At 50.7% G+C, this 24,401-nt stretch overlaps 1 protein-coding gene across 2 annotated transcripts in view; it reads left to right on the top strand.

The window, feature by feature from the left end:
- The window catches only part of CFAP77 (cilia and flagella associated protein 77), a 136,895-nt gene extending 113,976 nt beyond the window's left edge, over nt 1–22,919 (top strand). For both annotated transcript variants that reach the window (XM_038548935.1, XM_038548936.1), the window contains exon 6: nt 22,054–22,919. In XM_038548935.1, coding sequence (XP_038404863.1) covers nt 22,054–22,176 — 123 coding nt within the window. In that variant the 3' untranslated portion in view covers nt 22,177–22,919. The remainder of the gene's footprint in view (nt 1–22,053) is intronic.
- Nucleotides 22,920–24,401: the final 1,482 nt, after the last annotated feature.

Below are 24,401 nucleotides of genomic sequence, written 5' to 3'. Positions count from 1 at the left end.
GCAGAGTGCGCTGTCCTCCTCCAGTGAGAGGGGTGGTGGGCCTGGAAGTCTGGTTCCTCTGACCATTGGCCCCAAGCTCCAACACCCTGCACATGGTGCCATAGAAACAATGAGAAAGAATAAACATGCAGGCCCCAGGATTCATAGGACACTTTTCATCTTTCTGGGGATGTTTGCGGGTTCCTCTCCGGGACTCTCAGAGCAAGGCTCGTCCCTGGGCGCCACTGTGTGCAGCCTGGCAGAGACCCTAGCCACCTCCCCCACAAATGATGGCTTTATGAATACAACACTTAGCCCCCTACTTTTAGGAAACACTACCAACAGGATGTGTTCATTACTCTCACTGTGCACCCAGCACTAGTCACGCATGGTTTTGTAGACAGGATGCCCCCATTCAACTGGCGTGGAACCTGAGGGTCAGCTGAAGGGACATGCCCTATAGGAAAGGGTCCCAGATTCAATCCAGGGCCGCAGAAGCCCGGGGCCTCCTGAGGATCCTACCCTCACTTCTGGCTGCACCCTGGCAGGTGCCTCTGCAGCATCTCCGGGCTCCTCTCTCCCCTTCACAGTGTGCGTCCTCATTGCAATTAATTAGTTAAGTGGGCAATTAGTTGTCCATCTTCCCCAGCAAAATGGGAGCCCCCAAGGCCCATGCCTGTTGTCCTTGGACCCTCATGGTGTCCCCAGAGCCCCGCACCCAGTGAGTGGTCATTGAATGTCTCCGGGAAGAATGAATGAAGGGGGAGATGGAATGAATGAATGAATGAATGAATGAGCGGTACAGCCCAGGACGGGGGAAGAATTACCAAGCCTTTCACCGAGCCGCTGACAGCCCTTTCCCAACCTGAGCATCCTGGTGCCCCCCACCCTGGCCACCCCCACCGGGTCCAGGCTCAGGAGGGCCAGCGCGGGTGGGGGCCGTGGGGGGCTACTTGGCATCCTGCACGAAGCCCCAGGAGGGTCTTTGTCTGTGCCTCGTGTCTGTGTTGAGCCGTCGCCCCCCCCTCACCCCCCAGACCCATTATGAAAGGGAAAAGCGCTCCCAAAAAAGTTGAACCTGTCACAGTGATGGATAACCTAAATGGACTCTCCCCGCTCGCGAACAGATGTCGCCGCTGAACCCTGTCAGAAATAATTAAACACCTCTCACGTGGAAAAGCAGCAGGCAGGGGCGGGCGGCCCACTCCTTGCGCCAGTGGACACCGGGCGAGCTGGCTTCCTGCACCTCGGCCCGCCCTCTAGGGGACCAACCCCGGCCACCAGGGGCCACCCAGAGCCGGCCACCTGCGGCACCACGTGGCCGGAGGTGAGGAAGCACCCCGTGGGCGGCCGGCGCCCGTTCTGCTCTGTGCCGCCAGCCACCGCACGGATGGCCGTGTCCCAGAGACTGGGTAGGCGAAGAGGCTCTCTGGGCCTCAGTTTCCTCCTCTGGAAGTGAGCGCTAGCACAGTTCTTAAGGGCGTCCTCCAACCTAAGGCCTCGCGGTCCCAGGGTTCACTGATCGAGGAGCCGTGTGGGAGGGGGCTTGGTGGCTCCCAGAGGTAGCAGATCCCCAACCCGGAGGGAGCTGTCAGGGGAAATGGCTGGGACCTTTTCCCTCAAGCTCCCATTTGGGGGACGGGATGTGAGCTCACCGCCTCCTGTCCCTGAGTGAAGGCACTGCTGGGCTTGCAGCCGACACCCTCGGTACCCAGTGGCAACAGGGCTCGTGCCCTTCGCAATGCGCCCGGGGGACAGGGGCGGGGGGGCAGCCAGCGGGGAGGGACCCCGCGAGCTATGTCTGGGTGTGCATGTGACTCGGGGCAACCCTGCCACTCCCTGCCTGTCACGTGGCTTTACCCATCCAAGACCCCGTTCCCTCTTCTGAAGATGAGGGTGGCAGAAGGATTCGATGTATACATGCAGCAGGGCACCTGGACTCTATTAAGGTGCCAATAAATGGTATCTTCCCTGGGGAAGGTCCTGGTGGTCATTCATTCACTCACTCATTCATTCACAAATCTTGTCGAGCATCTTTGCACCAGACCGGGTTCTCAGTCCCTCCTGAATTCACAAGTGCTCTGCGCTGCTGGCCGTGCTCGGTTTCCCGCACTGGCTGCTGGTGACTGGCAAGAGAAGAAGTGAGTAGATGGACAGAGGGGTGCACAGCTAGATGGGGAGGTTTGGAGCAGCTCCACTCCCTGGTGTCCAGGGTTCAAAGCCTGAAATGGTGGGGAGACCCTAACCTCAGCTGGCAGCTGTGAGCTGGGGACTGGGGGGCAACGTGAGTAACCATACCCCCGTCAACATCATCCTGGTACTGGCTGGCCCACCCTGCTCACCTGCCTTTCTGCAGAAACCTGCTCGGGTTTTCCAGGCAGGGCCCGGAATCCAGGCTTGCCTGTTGGGAGGGGGGATTATTAATAGTCCTAGTCTGAACCCGCACATCGTGTGGCCGCCTGATATTAAGCCAGGAAAAGCAGACGGTTTATCCTTCTTTACAAAGATTGCCAGTGATAATAGCCCAGAGACAGATATCCGGGGGGAGTGCTCCCAAGTATTTATGGCTACACCCCCACAACCGTGTCAGCCCAGACGTGCCAGTAGAGGCAGCTTCCGTATGACTTGAAGGATCCTATACTGACATCGCATAGATAACATATAATCCTGTGAAATAGTATACAGCCACTGAAAATAATGTTTATAGTCCCCTTATTGACATGTTCCTAACACATTACTGGGGAAAGAACATGTGCTGTGTGGTGCCATTGGCATGGAGGCCCACACACCTGCACAGGTGTCTGTCCAGAGGGAGGGGTCCCCAGGTGGCAGCAGCAGTGACCTCTGGGGTGGGGTGAGGCTGAGTGTTACTTTCTCTGCTTCTCTTTTCTGCATCGTTTGAATTTTTACAGTGAGTACATGACTTTTACAAAACCAATAAGGCTATATTTAAAAAAAAAAACAGATTTGAAAGGTGGGGATATTATGTCCTTCCTCCAGTGCTTGTCCCAGGGCTCAAGACCCCTTCCGCCCAGTCCCTCCTGAACTCACAAGCGCTCTGCGCTGCTGGCCATGCTCGGTTTCCACCCTGGGTTTCCATCAGGCGCCGAGATCAGAGGCCAGTGCTCTCCCCGAGCAGTGAAGGCAGTTGGCTCCCTGAGTCTGGTTCTCCTTGGCCAAGTCTATGCTATAATTGGAGATCCCCAGCCCATTTTAGAGAGAGGTTTGCCCAAGCATCTCGAGGTCACCTCTCGCAACCGAATACTGTGCCTCTCTCCTGACAGACCTGTCTGTCCTCCCCAGTGCCAATACCCACTGACATTACATAGTCATTCAGTCACTAAAGTATGAACAAATTGACTATATTTTCATTTGGCTTTTGGTTTCAGCCCCACTGCTTTAGAATAATGGCCGAAGCTATTAAACTAACAGTTTGATTTACAAGCTCTTGTGCTCTGAATGCTGGGATCAGACTCCTCTCTTTGTGGAAGACTAACCCTGCCTTGGGTCTCCTGGGCCCCTAGCTCCCTAATAGAACCGGAGATGGAGACGGCAGGAAAAAAAATCAGCAGTCAGCCAAGCAGTGACACCCAGAGATGCAGCTGATTAGTGAAAGCTGCTGAATCTAAGAAAAGGATTTTCTTCCCCACCTTTAAGCTCCCTTACAAATCATAGCCGGCTGGAAAGTTAACTCTCTGTTAAACCCCCAGAGCGGGCTCTGAGCCCGTCCACCCAGCTGCTGCCACCTCTCCAAAGGGCTCCAAAGGGCCAACAAAATATGAGCCCTTCCCCGGACAGATGTGTCCAGCCCCAAAGTCACTCCTTCCAAGCCTGGAAAGGACAGATGCCAGATCTGCTGCCCCTCCCCGAGGTCCCCGCACCAGTGATGTATTTTAAGAATCCTGTCGCTCTGCTGCATTGAAATAAGAATCAGCCCATGTTGCTGCGTAGGGCACTGAGCGCAGGGATGGAATGTGTCACACGCGGAAACAGGGCAATAGGGAGAGTGATTCAGAGGTCCTGATGCAGTTGACATTTCTTCCCTAAATACAGATGCCCCCATTATAAATCAGATCAGTATGCAGAAGAGCTGCCTTGCTGGAGAGATGAAAGCGGGGGCCTAATTGGTTTACATAATCTTGGCACCTTGGAGGGACAGAATTTTTAGGCACCTGCTCGTGAGGTGACATTGCTGCTCAGTACTGGCAAGTCACAAAGAGCCAGAGCTGAAGCTCTGGGGACAAGAACAAGACAAAAGTGGTGGTGGGAGGTGGGGGGATGGCAGCAAAGTTTCTGGAACAGTGGGGACGAGTCTGGGTTCCCAGGTCACGGAGGGACAGGTCAGGCATCTATGTTGGGACCCAGAGAAATGGGAGTTTGCACTTCTAACTGGGGACCCCCGGCCTGACTGTCCCCTTAACATTTCCAGTGCCTCAGTTCACGACAGAACACTCTTCTCCCGAGCAGGGGACAAAACCACTTCTATTGGTGTTGAAAATCAACCAGAAAAGAGACAAGACAGCTTGTTTGGCATCAGGCATATATTTCTAACCTCTAGATGTAGCAAAACTCTCACTTTGAATTTGGAGGTGGCCCCCAGTTTCTTCTTCCAGCCCATCCCCAAGAGAACAATTCTTGGTGATCTGAAGGAGATCTCCCAGCTTGAGCAGAACTTGGGGCTAAGCTCCATTGCATGCATCCCCACGCACCCGCTTCTGTCACCAGGCACCCACGCAGCCACCATGACAGGACCCAGAGCCACCTAGCATGTGGCCAGCAGCAGGTTCCAGTGATAAACAACCGGAGGTGATTTGCTTCGGTACACTGAGCTTTGTCTAAAGTGCGGGGCAGGACAATCCAAGAGGCTGGTGTGCTTGTATCTCAAAGCCGCACGCAAGAAACACGGCCTCCCTGGTGTCCCTCAGAGATGCAAAGGTGTTGGGGAGAAAGTAAGAGGATGGGAGTGTTTCCTGGCCTCTTCCCTTCCTCCACTCAGAGAGGTCCTGGGCAATGATGCGTTAGAGCCCACAAAGGAACATGAGCAGTGTGACCCGAGTCCAGCAGCTGGACAAGCAAGAGGGAAGCATGCCCAAGAAGTTCCTCAGAGGCAGCGTTCCCAATGGCAGTGACAGTGACAACACTCAGAGCTCACGTGTCCAGAGCACCTCATAGGTGCTTTGAGGAGCACTCTCATTATGTGGCAATGCTCCCCCTCACTCTCCATGGCCAAGAAGAGCCGTGCTGTCTCAGAGATGAAGGCACTGTGGTGGGAGGCCTCAAGTCATGTGCCCCGGTGAGTGGGGGCTTGGGCCCCCTGGCAGGCTGCCCCAGGCCTCAGGCCTTGGTAGAGCTGATAAATACTACAGATCTGAAACTGAGGTCAGGGGCCAGTCGGGGGCTAAATACAGGGCCTGGGAAGGAGAGTGAAGGGCAGTCAGGAACTTGAGTTTTATAGGTGTCCAGAGGGTCGTGGCCAGCCCTGCTCTTGGCTGATTTAAGCCCTTGCAATAAACAAAATTTCCCACTGCCCTGAAAGCCTTTAGACTTTGATAAAGCCCCCGAGCATCTTTTAAATTACAATTTGGCCCCAAGGCCAAAAAGGAAAAAGGTCATTGATCGCAGGCCTGCTGCATGAAAAGGTGGGCATTGGGGGGAGAGCTGAGCCTGTGGGCTCGTCTGCCTCACGACGGCCTCTGCACCTGCACCCATAGCATGGGGACACATAAAGTGCCCGGCGTGGGCCTGGCCAGGGGATGGTCATGGAGCAACACAATCTCTGTGTTGGATGGGGCTTTGGCGTCTGCTCCTACAGATGCACAGGTCTCAGACTTGTCTGTGCCTGGGTCCCCTGAGGAGAACTTTAAATGCAGATTCTAGGTGCCTGGGTGGGGCTCAGTTGGTTGAGCATCTGACTCTTGATTTCAGCTCAGATCATGATCTCAGGGTCATGAGATGGAGCCCCAAGATGGGCTGAATGCTGAGTGTGGAATCTGCTTGGGATTCTCTCTCCCTCTGCCCACCCCCAACCCCAGCTCTCTCTCTCTCTCTCACACACACACACACACACTCTCTCTCTCTCAAAAAAATGCAGATTCCAGAGCCCCTCCCAGGATCCAGGCTGGTGGGTCTGGGGTAGCCGCCAAGCATGCATTTTCAGCATGCAGAGCCTGGAGTTCCCTGGTCATTGTCACTCACTCTGCACAGGGATGCTTAAAGCATATATCTACTGTGGCATGTGGGCGCACTTCCATATGTTTGCTCTGAAGCATGCTGGGGCCTTCCAAAGGAAACGCCTGCAGGAGGCAGGCTCTCATCTGTTAAACAGCCCTGAGGATTATGAACTTCTGTCTTAATCTGTTCAGGCTGCTGTAACAAAATACCATAGACTGGGTGGCTTACATAGCAGACATTGACTTCTTAGTTCTGATGGCTGCATGTCTGAGATCAGGGACCGGCATGGTGGGGTTCTGGTGAGACTCTCCCTGACTTGCAGGAGGCACCTTCCCGCTGTGGCTTCTCATGACAGGGAAAGAGAAAGTGGGCTCTGCAGTGCCTCTTCTTATAAGGGCACTAATCCCATTGTGGGGGCCGCCCTCATGACCTCGTCTGAGCCCAGTTACTTCCTAAAGCCGTACCCTACATGCCATCACACTGAGGGGCAAGACTTCAATGTAGGAATGTTCAGGGGCAGCCACTTCTTTCTCAAGTTCAGCTGAAATCCACCTCCTTTCACAGAATCACCTGCCCCCCCCCTTTTGTCTGCCAGTACACTCTCTGCATGGATGCCTAGGCTCTTGACAGTTCCTCCGGGTACAGAGCTCTGAATGCCAGAGGTGGGGTGCTATGAGGCAGTGACAGTGGACTGCCCAGGTGCCATGACCTCTGCCACTTGGTGTTGTATTCTCTACCTATATCTACAGTCATACAGATTTGTCAACTTGGGGCACTTGGGTGGCTCAATCGGTAGGCATCTGACTCTTGGTTTTGGCTCAAGTCATGATCTCAGGGTCATGAGATTGAGCCCTATGTGGAGCTCCGCGCTCAGCTCGGCATCTCCTTGGGATTCTCTCCCTCTCCCTCTGCTTCTCCCTCCACTCACATTCTCTGTCTCTGAAAGAAAGAAAGTCTTAAAAAAAAAGATTTGTCAGCCTTTCTACATATTTGTGAGTGAGGCTGTGGTTGAAGATGTCTGTCAGTGTCACTTGAATCATTTAATACAAGAATCTATGTGAATATGCCCTGCTTGGGGGCAATCTCAGAAAAACATCACAGTCAGATTTATATCTGATAATAAAAGTAATAATAGTAGCAGCCACTATGTCTCGAATGCTTACTCTGTGTGCCAAGAACTGTCCAGGAGCTTGGCAATGACCCCATGGGATGGAGAATGTGACTCTACATTTTCTTCAGAAAGTCTCTGCTTTATACAACTCTTAAATACTTAATTTCACATCATGCACAATTCATTAGGCCTCTTAAAATCATTTGATTAGAGACAAGAGACAGTGAAGAAAATAAAGTATCTTTTCTACTCAGCAAAGCAGATGGAGAGGATGTTAAGGATGCCCGTATCTTGGATGCATTTCTAATGGCTGTTACTCTATCTCAGCTCCTAACCCATCCAACAGCCCATCTATCTGTGCTTCTCTCTGTCTGTCTGTTCATCCATCCATTCATCCATCTTCCCCTCTGTCTACCCACTCATCATTCTGTCCATCTATCCATCCACCTGCCCGTCTATCTGTCCATCCATCCATTTGTCTGTCCATCTGTCCATGTGTCCATCCATCCATCCTTCCACCCATCCATCTATTCATCCACATAGTCATCTAGCCAAGATTTGTTTAGTTCTACAGAGTGCCCCTAGCAGTCGAGTAACCCCTGTAACTTGAAGTTACTTATCTGTCGCTATTTCCCTGGAACAGTGTCCAGAATGTGGCATAACATCCTCACTGTCTAGCTAAGGACACTTAGCTCCATTCCTATTTCTGAATTGACAGTGTCAGCCTTGTCAACCACAGAAAGGGTCTGTTTCTTCTTAAGAGTTACCCTCCCCGCAAATTCTTCATGCTCATTATTTCAATAAGGAAAAAGGGAAAGACACCAAACCTCACCATGAGTGCCCCAACGCAATGGGCCGTGGACACCAAACATCTGAGTGTGTCCCCAGCTTCCCTGGCAGAAGCACAGGAGTTGTTCAACAGCCGATATGAATAAGCGATAAGGCACCAACGGGCACTGTACGGATGGCTCAGCAAAGGACTTAATTTGCAACCAAGCACAAAATCAAAGACTCTGTCAACCGAGGAACTGTGCGCCCGGATAACCACCTTGCGCTACCTGAGAAAGCAGTGTCAGGTAAATTTCCAGAGAAAGTAATTAAGGAATCCCCATTGTCTAAAACCAACCGCAAAATTTGGAGCTCTGGAATTTGATGCTCGCTGGGGATCTGGTATCTCCTCCCAGCCTGATCCTTCATCAAAATGAACAGTGGAGGTTTATGAGGGGATCGGCTGGTGTGTCTCCCCCTCACTCTCCCAAAGACGCCCCTCCAGCCCCTCATGCTCCTGCAAGCGTTGTCTTGTTGGACGTGCAGTAGGCAGCAAATGAGGTCACTGCTTGTGGGACGGGGGTGAGATTAATATACAAATCTGTAGACCTCTCTGAGATCTGCTAGCGCCAATTAATATTTATCAAGTACCCATGGTGTTCGTGATACCAGGCATCAACATGCAGCACGTACAGTCCCTGGCATCAGGGAGTCTACACTCGGATTCAAAAGCTACACACAGATAGATGCTCCACGTGCTTGGAGGCCCCCACCCTGGTGGGAGAGCCCACTGCGAGTCTGCGTTAATATTTATAGCAGGTGGCCTCTTCCAACGGAGATGATGTAGAATTGTCGGCCGGGCACAGCACCATGGCCTCCGTTGGGGGAGCACTACGGAGACGCCAGCCCAAGTGGCCTCCACTCGGGGGCGTCCGTTCAAAAACTCGAAGGGCCTCAGCAACACACCGCTTTCATTTAATTCCCTCCTTGGCTCTTCCTTGAGCTTAAAATCAAAGACAGGGTCCTGCTGTCCACGGAAGATCAGCCTACCATGACCTCCCAGGTCCCATTCTTAGATGTTTCTGAGTGGGGAGGGTGGGCTAAGCACCCCGACGGACCATCCCGTCTCCCATTGGCAGATGGACGCCTGACGGCCACCTCTCTAAAGAATAGCACCGAGCAGACTCCCATCATCTGGGCTCTGAAAAGAAAAGGAGGCCCCCCCTCCCCGGCAGCTCTGCCTGTCACGGCATTTGTTGACAACCCCATTGAAAACAGCCTCTACCGCCGCTGTGAAGGCTCGTTCTGTCTCCCATTCACTCCTTGCTCAGACAGTTTTTGAAAGGCGAAGAGTCTGGAAGGCACACTACCCACCCCCATCCCCCACCTCTGGCCCGTCACGGAGGGAGAGAGGCGTCAGCCTGGGTGAGCAGGGCTGACGAGCCTCCTCACCTGGCCCCACGGTGCACCACCTCCAATTAAATCAAAATGGCTTGTTTTTAATGGTCTTTTACACTGACAAGTGGGCGATCATTTCGGGCCCACTAGCTGTCAGGGAGCGGAGGCAAATCCTCGGTTGATAATGCCCAATGCTTCCAATTAGGAGCCGAGGCCGCTCCTGGCGCGCTAACGATTCCCCAGCCGCCCCCTAGGCCCCTTTGGCGCTGGTGTTTCTTCTTGCCTCCTCCGCCGCAAATTACTGACACAAAACGGAAGGCCCCTCGTCTCCTCTGCCACGCCAGGCCGGGCCCTGTTGGGCTTAATGAGCCGATGGAAGTTTCGTGGCTCCGGCGCTAAATTCTTTTCTTGTTTGACAGCTGCTCGGCTAAGGCGAGTGTTGACCTTATAAAAGATTTAGTGTTTCTCATTATTTTCTGTCAAGCTTCACAAGTGATGGCTCTGCGGTTATCATTTGCATCCTGGATGTGTGTGTGTGTGTGTGTGTGTGTGCACGTGCACACACGTGCTGGATGGGGGCTCCGGGGTGGAAACGGGGAACGGGATGGGGTCCTGCTCTTCCTGCCTCGCATCTGGCTCCCACACAACAGCTTCCAGTGTGACATTCTTCTTGAGCTGAGCTGTTTCAAAAAGGAGTTGAGAGGCAGAGCCCAGATGATGGATGGTTCCAACGAAGGCATCCAGGGCTCCCGGATGGAGCCTCCGTGGAGGCTCCCTGAGACTGGCTGACCCCAACAGCCCAGACAAGCTGGGCAAGAGGAGGATGGGAGTCAGGAGTCACTGCTGGGGACAGTCTTTGGGCCACACTTTGTTTTGTTAAGTTTATTTCAGCAAACAGCACAGCTGACATGGGGCTCAAACTCACAACCCCAAGATCAAAAGCTGTATGCTCTACTGAGTCAGCGGGGCATCCCACGTACTTCGGATTTCATTGGAAGGGACTCCTGCTTAAAGCCATTGCCCGCCAGCTTCCTCCCCCTGCTTTGCATCCTACATAAGGATGTGGTTTTTAAAAGCAGAACCACTAAAAAAAAAAGTGGCACATGTTATCCCCCATGACATGACAACAGCAGCACTGGTCAGATCTCACTCTGTTTCTGTGTCGCTGCCGCTTTGGGGCCACTACACATTAACAAGACTCCAGGCGGTCCATGCTGGCTTCTTTGCCAGCCTCCAGCTGGCCTCCCCACTTCATCCCTTTTCTATCTCCATGCCCTCCCCTCGCTCATGGACCCACTGGCCATCCCAGGTAAGGGTGACCCAAGGGGACTTGAAGAAGGAGGCAGAGTTAAGGGCAGATGAGCCGATGGATGTCTTCTTCTCCTGGGGGTTTGAGTCTTTATTCGTCTCCAATAGAGGAGACTCTTGTCATCTCTTAGAACAAAAACATGGTACCTTCTCTCTCTCATGCCCATGGCAGGCCTTGCCAGTTGATCCCTGCACACTTTTACATGAGCTTCAATTCAGCCTGAGAATATTTTATAACACACAGCCACCATCAATCTATTCGAACTGATATGATATATGAAATGAAGACTGCTCACCGTCCCTGCCTTAGAGGGGCTGTGTAAACAAATTGCTAAGTATCTCCTGAAAGTCCTCCCTTTTATGGTGCATTAATATGATATGTATGTAAGAGGAAACAAATATAACCCACTAAAGGAAAACAGGTAAATTGGATTTCATCAAAACGAAAAACTTCGATGCCTCAAATGATACTAAGAAAGTGGAAAGCTGACCCACAGACTAGAAACAAATATTTGCAAATCATATCTCTGATGCAGCACTTGTATCTATGAATATAAGTATTACCCTTACAATTCAGTAATGAAAAGGTAAATATTCAAATTTTAAACGGGCAGAGGATCGAATGGATGTTCCTCCAAAGAAGATACACAAATGGCCAATAAACACACGAAGGATGTCCAACATCATGAGCCATCAGGGAAACACAAATCAAACCTCAATGAGACACCAGTTCACTCCTGCTAACTAGGATGGCCATGATCAAAACACAAGAGCGTAACAAGTGTTGGTGAGAATGTGGAGAAATTGGCAACCTCCCATGTTGCTCATGAGAATACAAAACGGTGCAGCCACTTTGGAGAACCCCATGGCAGCTCCCTCAAAAGGCTAAACACAGAGTTCCCACATGGCCCAGCGATTCCACTCCCAGGTATCTCACCAAGAGAAAGGAAAACATGTTTCCACATGACAACTTGTGCATGAGTGTTCACGGCGGCATTCTTCATCCTAGCCCCGAAGTGGAAACAACCCAATGTCCATCAGCTGGTGACGGAATAAAACTGTGTAGATCCATACAACAGAACATTATTCAACCATAAAAAGGAATGAAGTTCTTACATCTGCTACAGTGTGGAAGAGTCTTGAAAACATGATGTGAAGGGAAAGAAGCCAGTCACAAAAGACCATGCCCTGTATTATTCCATTTCTACAAAATGTCCAGGCAAATCCATAAAGTCAGAAAGTAGGGGTTGCCGGGAGCTCGGGAAAGGGAAATGAGGAGTGAGTACAAATGGTATGGGATTTCTTTTGGGGGCAATAAAAGTGGACAATCCTATGCATGTACCTAAAATCACTGATATATATACTTTAAATGGGTGAGCTTTATGATACATGAATTATATCTCAATAAAGCTCTTTAAAAAAAAAAAAGGCAAGCCGCTTGAAAAATAAGAATAACCCACTTGAGTCAGATGAGTGTTCATTGCCTGGATGCAGTCTTTGGAGGCTGGAGTAGGGTGATAATTGGCTGCTGTGAAATGGTCTCAGATGGTGAAGGAGGGTCTGGTGTGTTCTCAGCTCCCCCAGATTATCCATTATGACTCTCACCTCCCTGAAGCCTATGAACATTATAAGCTGAAGAAGCAGAGGTGGAGGTTTTGGGGACATTCAAACACCCCACCACGGTGTTACCTTGTTACCTATCAGCCAGCATCTAGCGAAAAGATTCATTGTCCAACTTTGATCGCAACGGCTAACTAGCCTTAGCTAATCCTCAGAAATGATCTAGAGATACCGTATAGTTTCTGGAAACAGCAAGTTGATACTCATTTTCAAAGACATGCGTGGCCATCTTTCCTCCCACCCCTGTAATCTCAAAGAGCACAAGAGTCAGTGGAGCACGACCTGGACCCCAGTTCTGGTTTTGTGTGTAAGGGAGCTGGGTCTCCTGGGGCCAGACACTTAACCATCCCAAGGCCTCCTTGTCAGATGAGGATGGTGTCCCCCAGCCCCTCAGAGAGCTGTTTTTCCCACTGCTTGCCCCCCCCCACCTCCGCCCCCACGCCAGCTCACCCGACGTGGTGATTCCTCGTGATGCCACATGAGACCCTCCGTGGAGGCAGGAAGTTTGCTTCCTAAGCCTGAGCTTGGATGTTCTTTGAAAACGCAGCATGTGTCAGCAGGGAGGGTCAGGCCCCGTGTCCTTGCTTCATCTATTTTTGGACCACAGAGAAATTGGAGCCAGTAGCAGAATAACAACTTAGGGGACCAGATGTCTCAGGAGAGACTGTCACCCTCGTTAATTACTTAAACCATGAACCTTCTACATCAGAGCTTAGGACGCAGCCTGTGTGCCGACGACGTCTTGCACGGATTTGTGCTCTACCAGGGCCTCTGACCTCCAGCTGCCCTGAACTTGACAGAAATTACTGACCTGGGACTGATCCATAATTTTCAAGTACCTCTCATTAGAGGAGACAGCCCCTCAATCTTTTAAAGCAAAACCTCTCTCCTGGTCCCCAGAGTGGATGTCACTTAAAAAACAAAAAACAAAAGAAAAAAAAAAACTAAACTAAACTAAGATCTTTATAGTTGTCTTTTTTGTTTGTTTGTTTTTGTTTAGCTCTTTGGCAGATTTTTTTTTTTTTAATCTGGCCTTTTTTTTTTTTTTTTTTTTTTTTTCTCAAATCCTGCTTTTTGCCTTCTTGGCTCCCAGACTGGGCACTGGAAGGCTTGATGTCCAGTTGGGGGGCTATTGTGTGGCTAATGAGAGGGGACTGGAGGGTCAGCTGGCCCAGCTGCCCCTTTTAATAGGACCATGTTGGAGACCTGGGCTCAACAGGCAGGTGGGGAAGCCGTTCAGCCTGCGCACCTGCCCGGTGGCGGGTTAGTTGCTCCAGCTGCCGTGGGCACTTGCACATGCCCTCCATGTGCGTCTGGGGGTGGTTTCATGAACAATCACAGGACCTGACCTTCTATAAAGAGCCCTGTGCTGTGGCTGCCACCACATACCATCTACAGAGGTCTCGTATGGAAGGGAGAAGACAGGAAGGAGACAGGGACAGAGAGAAGGCGAAATGCCGCTCACTCTTCAGCATGTGGACTGGACCAGAGGCTGGTGTCACCAGGCAAAACGACCGCGTCTTTCCTCCTTGGGTCTCAGATGTGTTCCTGGACATTGAGATGAATGTGCCCAGTGAAGCAGGATTAAGTCTAACACGGGAAAAGTCAGCACAAGCCAAAGCCACAGACCACCGGCCATGAAACTTCATTTGGCTGCAAAACTCAAATGATTCAAATGGATTCATGCACAAATCTCCAGCAAATAAATCTCTTCAAACAGAGTAACTCTTTCTAAGTTGTGTGTGGAGGGAGGAGCCCCCGCACGCCTCCATCCCTTGCCTGAGTCACTTCTCCAAGACGCAGTTCCAAAACCCCGCCTTGTGTTTTCACATCAAAAAGAAGAAAACGCAATCGTTCCTTACAGATAAAACTGACGCCCTCGGAGCTTCCCTCCTTGTTCCCACTCCCCACCCTCCCCGAGGCAGGGCTTTGCATGACTTCCTGGCACATCTTTTCCTTCCAGCTCTATTTAACTAGATTCAGACACATGCTTGAGCAACACAGGGGACTCTTTTGTAGGTTTTAAATCTTTCATACAAATGGCATCATCCTTATGTTCTATTCTGTAAATTCAACTTTCTTTCCCCTGCAACATTGTTTTCGAGATTCACACGTGTTGACCCAGACCTAGAGCAGTGCTGTCCCACAGAACTTTCTGTGATGATGGGAATGTCCATCAGTAGCCACTGGCCGCGTGGGGTCCCTGAGCACTCAGAATGTGCTTAGTACGACAAAGGGACTGAATTTTTTTTATTTCCCTTAATTTTAGTTACTTCAGATTTAAATAGCCACATGTGGCTCGTGGCCACCGTGTTGGACAGGACCTCTCTAGGGTGTTCGTGTTAAGCAATGCAGGGTGTTCCACCGTATGAATTTACCACCTTTGGTTTGTCCAGTCCCCACTGATAGACATGCAGTTATTTCTAATACTTTGTATCCTGTTACCACGAGGATTCTTTTTTTTTTTTAAAGATTTTATTTATTTATTTGAGAAAAGGGGATGGAGAGAGAATGTGCGAGGGCACAAGCAGAGGGTGGGGCAGAGGCAGAGGGAGAAGCAGACTCCCTGCTGAGCAGGGATTCCCAACTCAGGGCTCCATCCCAGGATCCTGGGATCATGACCTGAGCCGAAGGCAGATGCTTAACCCACTGAGCCCCACAGGCGTCTCTACCATGAGGATTCTTGTACACATCTCTTAGTGGACATTTTTGAAAGTTTCTCTAGGGTCTATAGCTAACCATGGACTCATTGGTTCACAAGGCGTGCACATGCCCAGCCTTTCCAGGTAATGCTAAATCCTCTTGAGTTATTGTACCAAGTACCACCCTTGCTAGCAGCATATGAAAGTTCCCACTTCTAATGTCAGGCTCGTTACCATTACTGCCGCCAGCTGGTGTGATGGGCACGACATGGCATTTTGTCTCTTCATTCTCTGGTTGCATACATTAGGTTGAGCTTCTTTCCTGCATTTATTGTCCTTCAGATCTCCCCTCTGTGAATGGCCCGTTCATTTCTTCTTTCTGTTTTCTGACCGCCGTGGGATAGCAACACCACTTTCACCCCCAACCCCCAACCGCACCTCTACCTTATTTTTGAGTCACTGCCTGTGTGTTATCCCCTTGGGAAACCTCCTCTGTCTCCAAAGTAGGAGTTTGGTTCTCTGTTATTTAACTTCTCACAAATCTGGTACTTCTGGGGGTTCTTGCTGGCTCAGTTGATAGAGTGTGTGACTCTTGATCTTGGGGTTGTGAGTTCAAGCTGCATGTTGGGTGTAAAGATTACTTAAAAAAAAAATCTTAGCACTGGGTGTTACATGCAACTAATGAATCACTAAACTCTACCCCTGAAACTAATAATACACAGTATATGTTAACTAAATTGAATTTAGGGCAGCCCGAGTGGCTCAGCATTTTAGCGCCGCCTTCAGCCCAGGGCGTGACCCTGGAGACCGGAGATGGAGTCCCATGTCGGGCTCCCTGCATGGGGCCTGCTTCTCCCTCCGCCTGTGTCTCTGCCTCTCTCTCTCTCTCTGTCTCTTGAATAAATAAATGAAATCTTTAAAAAGATAAATAAATTGAATTTAAATTTTTTAAATGACATTATATCCCTGGAAAAAAAATCTTAAAAAAAAAATCTGGTACTTCTTTTGAGTACTCAGCACAAATGAAACTGAGTAATTAGTTGTGTGATTACATTTTTATTACTGTTTCCTGGGTCCATGATAGCAGAGGCTTTCTTCTTCTTCTTCTTTTTTTTTTTTTTTTTTTTTTTTTTAGAAAAGCCTGGTGCCTAGCACAGAGTCCAATCTCCTGGTGCCTAGCACAGAGTCTCAGACATCACAGATACTCAAATAACCAGTACAGAAACAAAAAGGACAAAAAGGACATGTCTTATCCCTGAACCCAGATCATGTGGGCACCAGCTCCATAATGGTGCCACTTCATTCCACTGAGGGGTTTTCTGTTGAAAATAGATCATATTTTCAAGGAAGCTTAAAAATAAAAGCTGAGCAAACACACAGGATCTGATTCATGCAAATTACATTGGCACCAAAGAAATCAAATTAGAAATCAGTCACAGATGTAACTAATACAATTGCCTGGAAATTTAAAAGCACATTTATAAATCACTAAAAGAGCAAAGAAGGAACCCAAACAGAAATCTGATAGCAAAATTAGATGAAAAGAGAATGGAACAAAAATAAATATACTCAAAACTCGAAGCTGAACGGAGATCAAAGAAAATTTAGAGGGCAAAGGAGTTGCTCATGCTATGTTATATAAACGGTGATATTAGAAAAAGAAGGAGTGAAGGGTAATTAGCTCGCAGATGACTCGAGATGCCAGGAATAGAAGTTCGGTAGGAGTGGCCTCAAAGAAGGAATCAATGAAGTCATGAGCAAAATTAGGGAAGAGGTGATGGTACAACTAAGGTACGGAGCGGATGAAAAGCTGGTCCATCGAAAGTGGATTGGAAGAGCAGAACACAGGTGTGTTCCACAGCAGTGGGAAATGGAATCCAGGAATCTAGATCCCCTGGGGGCCAAGCAGGGCCACAGGCGGCAGGGGTGGACTCAGGGGTGGACTCGGGAAAGGTGATGGGCTGGCTGCTGGGCTCACTGCCTGGGGCTGAGCCCAGAACAGGGCATTGCTTCCTACTTGGGGGCCTGGATTTGCGTCTATAGATTTGGATTCCATGGGGGCCAAGGTCTCTTCAAACCCTGGGAATCTTTTATTCAAGTTCAGTTGCCAAAAATATCATCTGAGGGGCACCTGGGTGGCTCAGTTGGTTGGTTAGGCATCTGCCTTTGGCTCAGATCATGATCCCAGGGTCTTGGGATCAAGCCCTGCGGCTCCCTGCTCAGTGGGGAATCTGCTTCTCCCTTTGCCTCTGCCCATCCCTCCTCACCCCCTGTCCTGTACATGTTCTCTCTCTCTCTCTTAAATAAATACATAAAATCTTTAAATATATATATATATATATATATATATATATATATATATATATATATATATAATCTGAGGAGGGGATTAGGAATCCTAGGACCAGCAGTGAACACTAATCTCTTTTGAGATCTGATGGCTGCTCAGCGCCTCTGCCTCATCTCATCTCCCAGCTACACTGATACACTTTCATTTGCTCTCATTTGCCCAAATTCTTCCCACTGCAGGGCTTTGGCAGGTCCCCACCATCGAAGACTTTTCTTCCCTCGCCGTCCCCTGCCCAGCTCCCTCATCCTCTCCAGGAAGGCCTTCCTGCCCCCTGGATGGAGTGAAAACCCTCATCCACAATCCTAATAAATTGCCACTAAGCATGTGTAGTGTTTTCAGCAGCCACTTCCCATGCCATCTTGCAGGGTCCACGGGTACAATTGCCACCGTCTGCCTCACTCACTGGCATATCCCCAGGTATACTGCACGGTGGAGGTGCCCAGTCCCGATTTGGGCAACACTATTTGATGCTGCCCATTCAAACGGGTCCAGGGCCTCGGCCAACACAGGTAGAGCTGCCCCCACCTGCTCTGTTCCCAGGGCTCCTGGCAGGCTGGGACGCTCGCCTCTTATTTACCTGCATGGACCCTAGAGCGACTCAGCTCCATTGAGCAAAGCTGTCTCCTGCCAAAGCCGTTACAATTTCTTAGCTCCAGGCAGAGGCAGACCGCAGATGGCTTAATTTAGAAGCATCTCTGAAGGAATTCCTTGCTCCATAGCTCTTCATCCTTTGACTCCAGGGGTCCGTGGGGGTCGTGACCATACACGGCTTGAGGCCTGACTTGTAATTAGGATCCTTATTCCTGGTTGAGTTGCTATTTTAGGAAGGGAGAGTGTGCCTGTGGGATAGGAGCCACTAGGTTCCCAGCAGTGACTCTCTTGACTCATTTCATGGGCGATTATTAAAAAAGAGTGGAGTCTCTCAATGAAGAGCTAGGCCGGTCCCATGGCTGTGGGTTCAATCTATGCAACCAGGGCGAGTGACTTAACCTTTCAGGGCCTCTATTTCCCTATCTGTAAAATGGAGACAACGTCTGGATGTTCTGAGGCTCATGTGAAATCCGTGCGTTGTGCCGGGCAAACAGCAAGTTTGGCGCCGCTGATGGGTGCAGTGGTGCAGAGCAGGACAGATTCCGCAGACGGGCACCCTGCTTCTTGGCATCTGAGAGCCAGACCTCCCCTCTCCATGGACTCCTGGGTCCTGCTGGGGGATTTGGGGATTTCAAGGGATCCAGTTTCCCTTCTCTTTCCAAAGACCCATCCCATGTCGAGGGCGAGCTTTTGCTTGAGTTAGGCCTTAGGAGAGCCCATTATACCCAACAACACACATCTCCTTTGGTTTTCACCTTGGACACACACACCAAGCCCAGGACACATGCACCCCCTGCCACCCCTGCTGACACCATGTTCCCTACACCTCCCTTCCTACCTCCCTCATTCCAACCCCTCCAGGCCATATTCAAGGTCCACCTGGCCTGAGGAGCCTTCTCTGAGCCAGATGAGCCCTGCCGACTGCCTTCATTCACTCACTGGTTCATTCACACACCTTTCCAGTTTTGTTTAAACATGGCCCCAGGCCAGGCACTGCAGGGTCCTGAACAGAAGAGGTGCACACCCTGCCTTACAGGGCCCCAGGGCTGGGCACTCGCTTGAGCTCCCTGTCTTGGATGACTTAACCAAGTCATCCATCCAAGTCATTTTAGATGAATGTTTGAATGAAAATACCTTTCCTACCAAAGTCTCTAAGTAAAGGGGGGCTGAAAAAAAGAAAATTTCCAGATTTCTCTTTTGTGTGTGTGCTGATTTTCACCTGATTATTTCTAAACTGAGCAGCAACTCAGGGGCTGTATCTTTCTGCCACTTCCTCAGGGATGAGAGTGAGTACTGAGCCTCCTGCCACCAACACCAAATTAACACCACCTACCACTGACCATCAACACCACCCACCATCAACACCATCTACCATCAATACTACCCATATCAACACCACCATCAACCAACACTATCCACCGTCAACACCAAATCAACACCATCCATCAACACTAACCACCATCAACACCACCATCCATCAACACTATCCACTGTGAACGCCAAATCAACACCAGCTACCACCATCCATCAATACCACCCACCATCAACACTATCCAATACCAACACCACCATCCATCAATACTATTCACCATCAACACCAAATCAACACCATCCACCAAATGCCATCAGTACCATCTGCCATTCCTGCATATTGAAATGCCCAGGGAATGGCTTGAAGGTTGTATTCATTTCCTGAGGCTACCATAACAAATTACCACAAACTTGGTGGCTTAAACAATAGAAATGTATTCTCTGGCAGTTCTGGGGGCCAAAACTCCAAAACCAAGGTTTCAGCTGGGCTGCACTCCCACCAAAGGCCCTAGGGAAGAATGTTTCCTTGCTTCTTTCAGCTACTGCTGGCTCTTAGCATTCCTGAACTGTGGCCACATCACTCAGCCTATGGCTTCTACCTCTACCCTGTGTCTATGTCTTCTGTCTCAAGCATCCATGTCATTGGAGTCAGAGCCTTCTTGAATCATTCAGGATGTTTGCATCTTGAGATCCTTAAATTAATTACAACTGCAAAGACCCTTTTTACAGATAAGGTCACACCCATAGGTTCCAGTGGTTAGGATGTGGAAATATCTTTTTGGGGGTCACCATTCAGCCCACTACAAGGGCCAGGGGGAGGCATAGAAATAGCAGAGATGTGGGCTACTGAGCCAAGCTTCCCTGTTAAGAGCCTGGCCACCAGGGAGCCTTGCCACACCCTCAGTGCTACAGGAGACCATGGACATGCAAGAGTCCCAGCCAGCTGGTCATCTGAATCAGCCAGGGTGCCCACAAGAGCTCTGGAGATCCAAACTGCCAGCCTTCCTGAGCATCTCTAGCTGCCTTCTGGGAAGCATGGGTGTCAGCTCTGCACCTGATCTCAGTGGAGACATTACCCAGTTTTCTGCCATCAGGAAACCAGTTGGGCTATGAGCTTAGATGAAGGGTTATGACTTTCCCCAGGGGTGGGGAGCTCCCAGGCCTCTGTGTTCCCAGACGGGGGCCAGAGTATGGGGCCCCCAAGCAAAAAGTCTCTTTACAAATCCCTCCCTGTCTTCTAGTGCCTTTTACTATTGTATCCTCCTCCTATCTTTCCCTTCCCCTGTTTTGACACCTAAAGGCTGCCTATAAAACATTTAAAAAATAAATAAATAAAGGCTGCCTATAGCACTGGGGCTTAGCTACCCCCACCCAGAGGGCGGCCCTGGCCTGGATTCTTGACAAGAACGGGGCCTGCTTTATCACCTTGAAGATGTAGCAGAGCCTTCAGCTGCTCCTGCAAACCCATAGGGAACCCCTGCCAGCTCCCCGCTGTGGCCACCTCACCCTCTTGCAAACTGGAGCTCCAGTGGGCTCTGGGGCCAGCACACACCTGCCCCCTTAGCCTGGGAAAGCCCTGCTCACCCTTCCAGCCTCCCCTTCACATCTCCTCCCCAGAGGGGCACCCCCAACTCCCGTGAGGGCTGAGCTCATGCTATCCGTGCTCTCTGCACACCCTCTACTCTCTGAGTTCTGGTGAAACAGCTGCCTAATTATTGTTGATGTCTGCTCCTCCTCTGGATTAAAAACTCCCCCCTGATGGGGCGCCTGGTGGCTCAGTTGGTTAAGCACCTGCCTTAGGCTTAGGTCATGATCTCGGGGTCCTGGGATCAAGGCAGGAGTCAGGCTCTCTGCTCAGTGGGGAGTCTGCTTCTCCCTCTGCCTCTGCCCTTCCCTGCTCTTCCTCTCTCTCAAATAAATACATAAAAATCTTGCAAATAAGTAAATAATCAATTAATTAAATAAAAGCTCCCTGAGGGGACAGAAAATCCCCCATTTCCTGCTGTATCCCCAGTGCCTGGCACAGAGTTTTACTCAATAAATATGCATCACCTGAATGAATGAATGAATCAGTGAGTAAATAAACAAGCAAGCGCAAAACCTTTCCACTCTGGGCCTCCCATAGGTTGTCCTAGAGGAGATTTTCTTGCTCTTGGAGGTGATGGAACTGACCCATGAGGCAGGAGGGGTTTTCGCCTACCACCATTTCTTGAGAAGGAAGGGCAGCCTGAAATACTGACTGCATACCCTTTCAACGGAAGAGACACTCATTGGATCTGTCCCTCACGTTTCTTCTGGAAGGGTGGCATTTGTAAACTCTGGTTCTGGTCCCGTCGCCTCCTCGGGCAGCTGCCACCTGGCAGGAGGGACTTGGAGCTTACTCCCAGGAAGGAGCACTGGCGGGGCCAGAAGTCCCCCCCCCCCCCCGGAGAGGGCAGCTTGTTTAGGGTTTTTAATGGTGGAAAACCAGCATGGGAAGAGTGATGCTGGCTATTAGGTCCCACTGCATGGTGACTCCGGTCATCGTCAGGTGATGTTTATCACTCGTGCATCTTCCCTAACAATGAGCTGGACAGAAGGAAAACTGCTGACGCCAAGCAGCCTTGGCCTCGCCGCCTTTGGCCCATGGTCATAACCCATCGCCCCTCGGTGCCAGGATGCTCACGGCACTGACTCTTCCCTTCCTTCCCCCATATGGTGATTTGTATTACTGCTCTAAGATCGAAATGGAGGGGCGGGCAAGGAGAGAAGGGAGCACTGGGAAGGCGCCTTGTACCCACTGACCTGCTCCCCTCTATCCATAGGTGTGTCCCCATCTCGATACCTTCCCCACCGAGGCTGATCGCCAGAGAGCATTCAAAGCCCACCAGGAGGAGCATGCGGTGCGCCAGGGAACCCTGCGGATGGGCAACTACACCCACCCCTAAAGCCTTCTCAACACAGTAGAAAATTCTCCAAGGACTCACTTTTCTTGCCCCAGCTCACGTTAGACACTCCCCTAATTTTATGCAGGTTCTGCTTTGGCAAGGACCTCAATTCGGGTCTTTGATTCTTTTTGGTACGAGTCCCCCCGCCCCGTCCCTTTTTAGATTAGCCAATACTAACTTACTTTAGCCCCAGCAACCCTCTACCTAGGGATTCTCCCTCCTGCAGGAGGCCACCCACCCTTGGTTCTCAAGCCCTCACCTGGTAAGACAAACCCAAATCACTAGGCAGCGGTTAGACTCCAGGCTAAGGGTAGATTCCAAGGCTCTGCCCATGGAGTGTGAACAACCTGTGTATTTCCTGCAGAAAGCAGGACAGCAACGTGGGTAAGAACCCTTGTTTTATATTCCAAACACCAGTTTAACTGTGAGTTGGGGATGCCTGATGTTTCACCATGCCGGAGGACCCCACACTCGGGGCTCAGGGCCTACCCCCACCTCCTCCACGGCAGGGGCCTGTCACTCAGGCTGGCCAACATGGGCTTCTCCACCCAAACAGACCTTGGGAGGGTGACCCCACAGGAGAGAGCCTTCCGGGTGAGTGGGTCGGGGGATGATACACAGGCCGAGAACCTCACCGGCCAAACTCCTGGGTGCTCCCTACCTCAGTCGTTCTGCACGTTCTTGCCTTCTCCCCACAAATTATATACTGGTCTATTTTGAATTAAAAATGCTATTTGTCCTCATCCTGCTGTGTCTTTATTTGAAAACCAATAAACCTACAGCCAGTGCAAGAACCAACCTCACACTCGTCAGACGGTGCCCTGATCCGGGCATTCTTTGAGGTAGATTACCTCCCCTGACACATCCCAACGGTGCCTGTAGGAAGTCAGGCGCAGCCTCGAGTTCTTAAATCCCAATTCTGGCCTGAAGATGCCAATTGCTGATCTTCGACCCAGAGCCCTCCCTGGGATTTCAGACTCACTCGTCCAACTGCCCGCCTGACGTCTCCACTCAAGCGTCTGGTATTCATTTCAAACCAACACGGTCAAGACAGAACACTTGATTTTTTTTTCCCCCACCAAACTTGTTTCTCCCTTGGTTGTTTTTTTTTTTTTTTTTTTTTTTTTTTTCCCATCTCATATGTGACACCACCATTAGCCCTGTTGCTGAGGCAAAAATCATCATTACTCTGTTCCCCTCCACTCTCACCTTGAATCCATCGACGAGCCTGTCAGCACCACTTCCAAGACACCCCTACCCGTCCCCTGGTCTCCGAGCCCCACCAGGTCTCTGGAGACCTCACCCTCTCCACGCTACCCTCTCAACCACACTCTCCACAGGGCAGCCCCTTAGCATTCCAGAAGCTTCTGTTGCTCTGGAAGGAAAACTCCACGCTCCCCACCCAGCCCATGGCACACTAGGTAAGGCGGCCGAAGGCTGTCCTGGCTTCATCTCCCATCTTTGGCGCCTTTCTGGTCCTGGCTACCCCCAGCCACTGTCCTCACTGCCGCCTTTGGCTTGCTGCTCACTTTTCCCTCTGCCTGGAACACCTGGGCCCCCGATTGTCGCCAGCCCACCCCTTCTTGTCATTTAGACCTTAGCTCAAAAATCAATTCCCCTCAGCCCGGGTGGCTCAGCAATTAGCACCGCCTTCAGCCCAGGGTGTGATCCTGGCGATCCAGGATCGAGTCCCACATCAGGCTCCCTGCCTGGAGCCTGCTTCTCCCTCTGCCTGTGTCTCTGCCTCTGTGTGTGTGTGTGTGTGTGTGTGTGTGTGTGTGTGTGTGTGTGTCTTGTGAATGAACAAATAAAATATTTAAAAAAAAAATCAAGTCCCCTCCTCAAAAGGCCGTCCCTGAAATAGCCACCAGTAAAATTCACATCAGCTTGTTTGATTATCTACAAAACAATGATGCCTTGTTTACTACCTGTCTCTCCTGTGGCAGGGATGTCGCATGGGATCAGGGACCCGAGATCCCAAGGGCCTGGCATACATGGTAAGGGCTAGTGCTATCTGTGGAAGGACCTCCTGCATGAATGTCTGCTCCGGCTCCTGCCCCCCACAGGCCGAGTGCTGGGCAGGGAGACACAGCACCTCTGGTGATTACGGGTCTGATTGAATTTCTTGATCAGCCCTCCCACCCCCGCCCCCACACGCACATGTCTTCCCATGCCATACAAATGCCACACACACTAACACCCCTCAGGAACCTAGCCCAGCCAGG

Source organism: Canis lupus, chromosome 9 (genome assembly GCF_011100685.1).
Source record: "Canis lupus familiaris isolate Mischka breed German Shepherd chromosome 9, alternate assembly UU_Cfam_GSD_1.0, whole genome shotgun sequence".
NCBI lineage: Eukaryota > Metazoa > Chordata > Mammalia > Carnivora > Canidae > Canis > Canis lupus.
The sequence above is the reverse complement of the archived record's forward strand: the minus strand, read 5'-3'. Positions and strand labels throughout refer to the sequence as shown.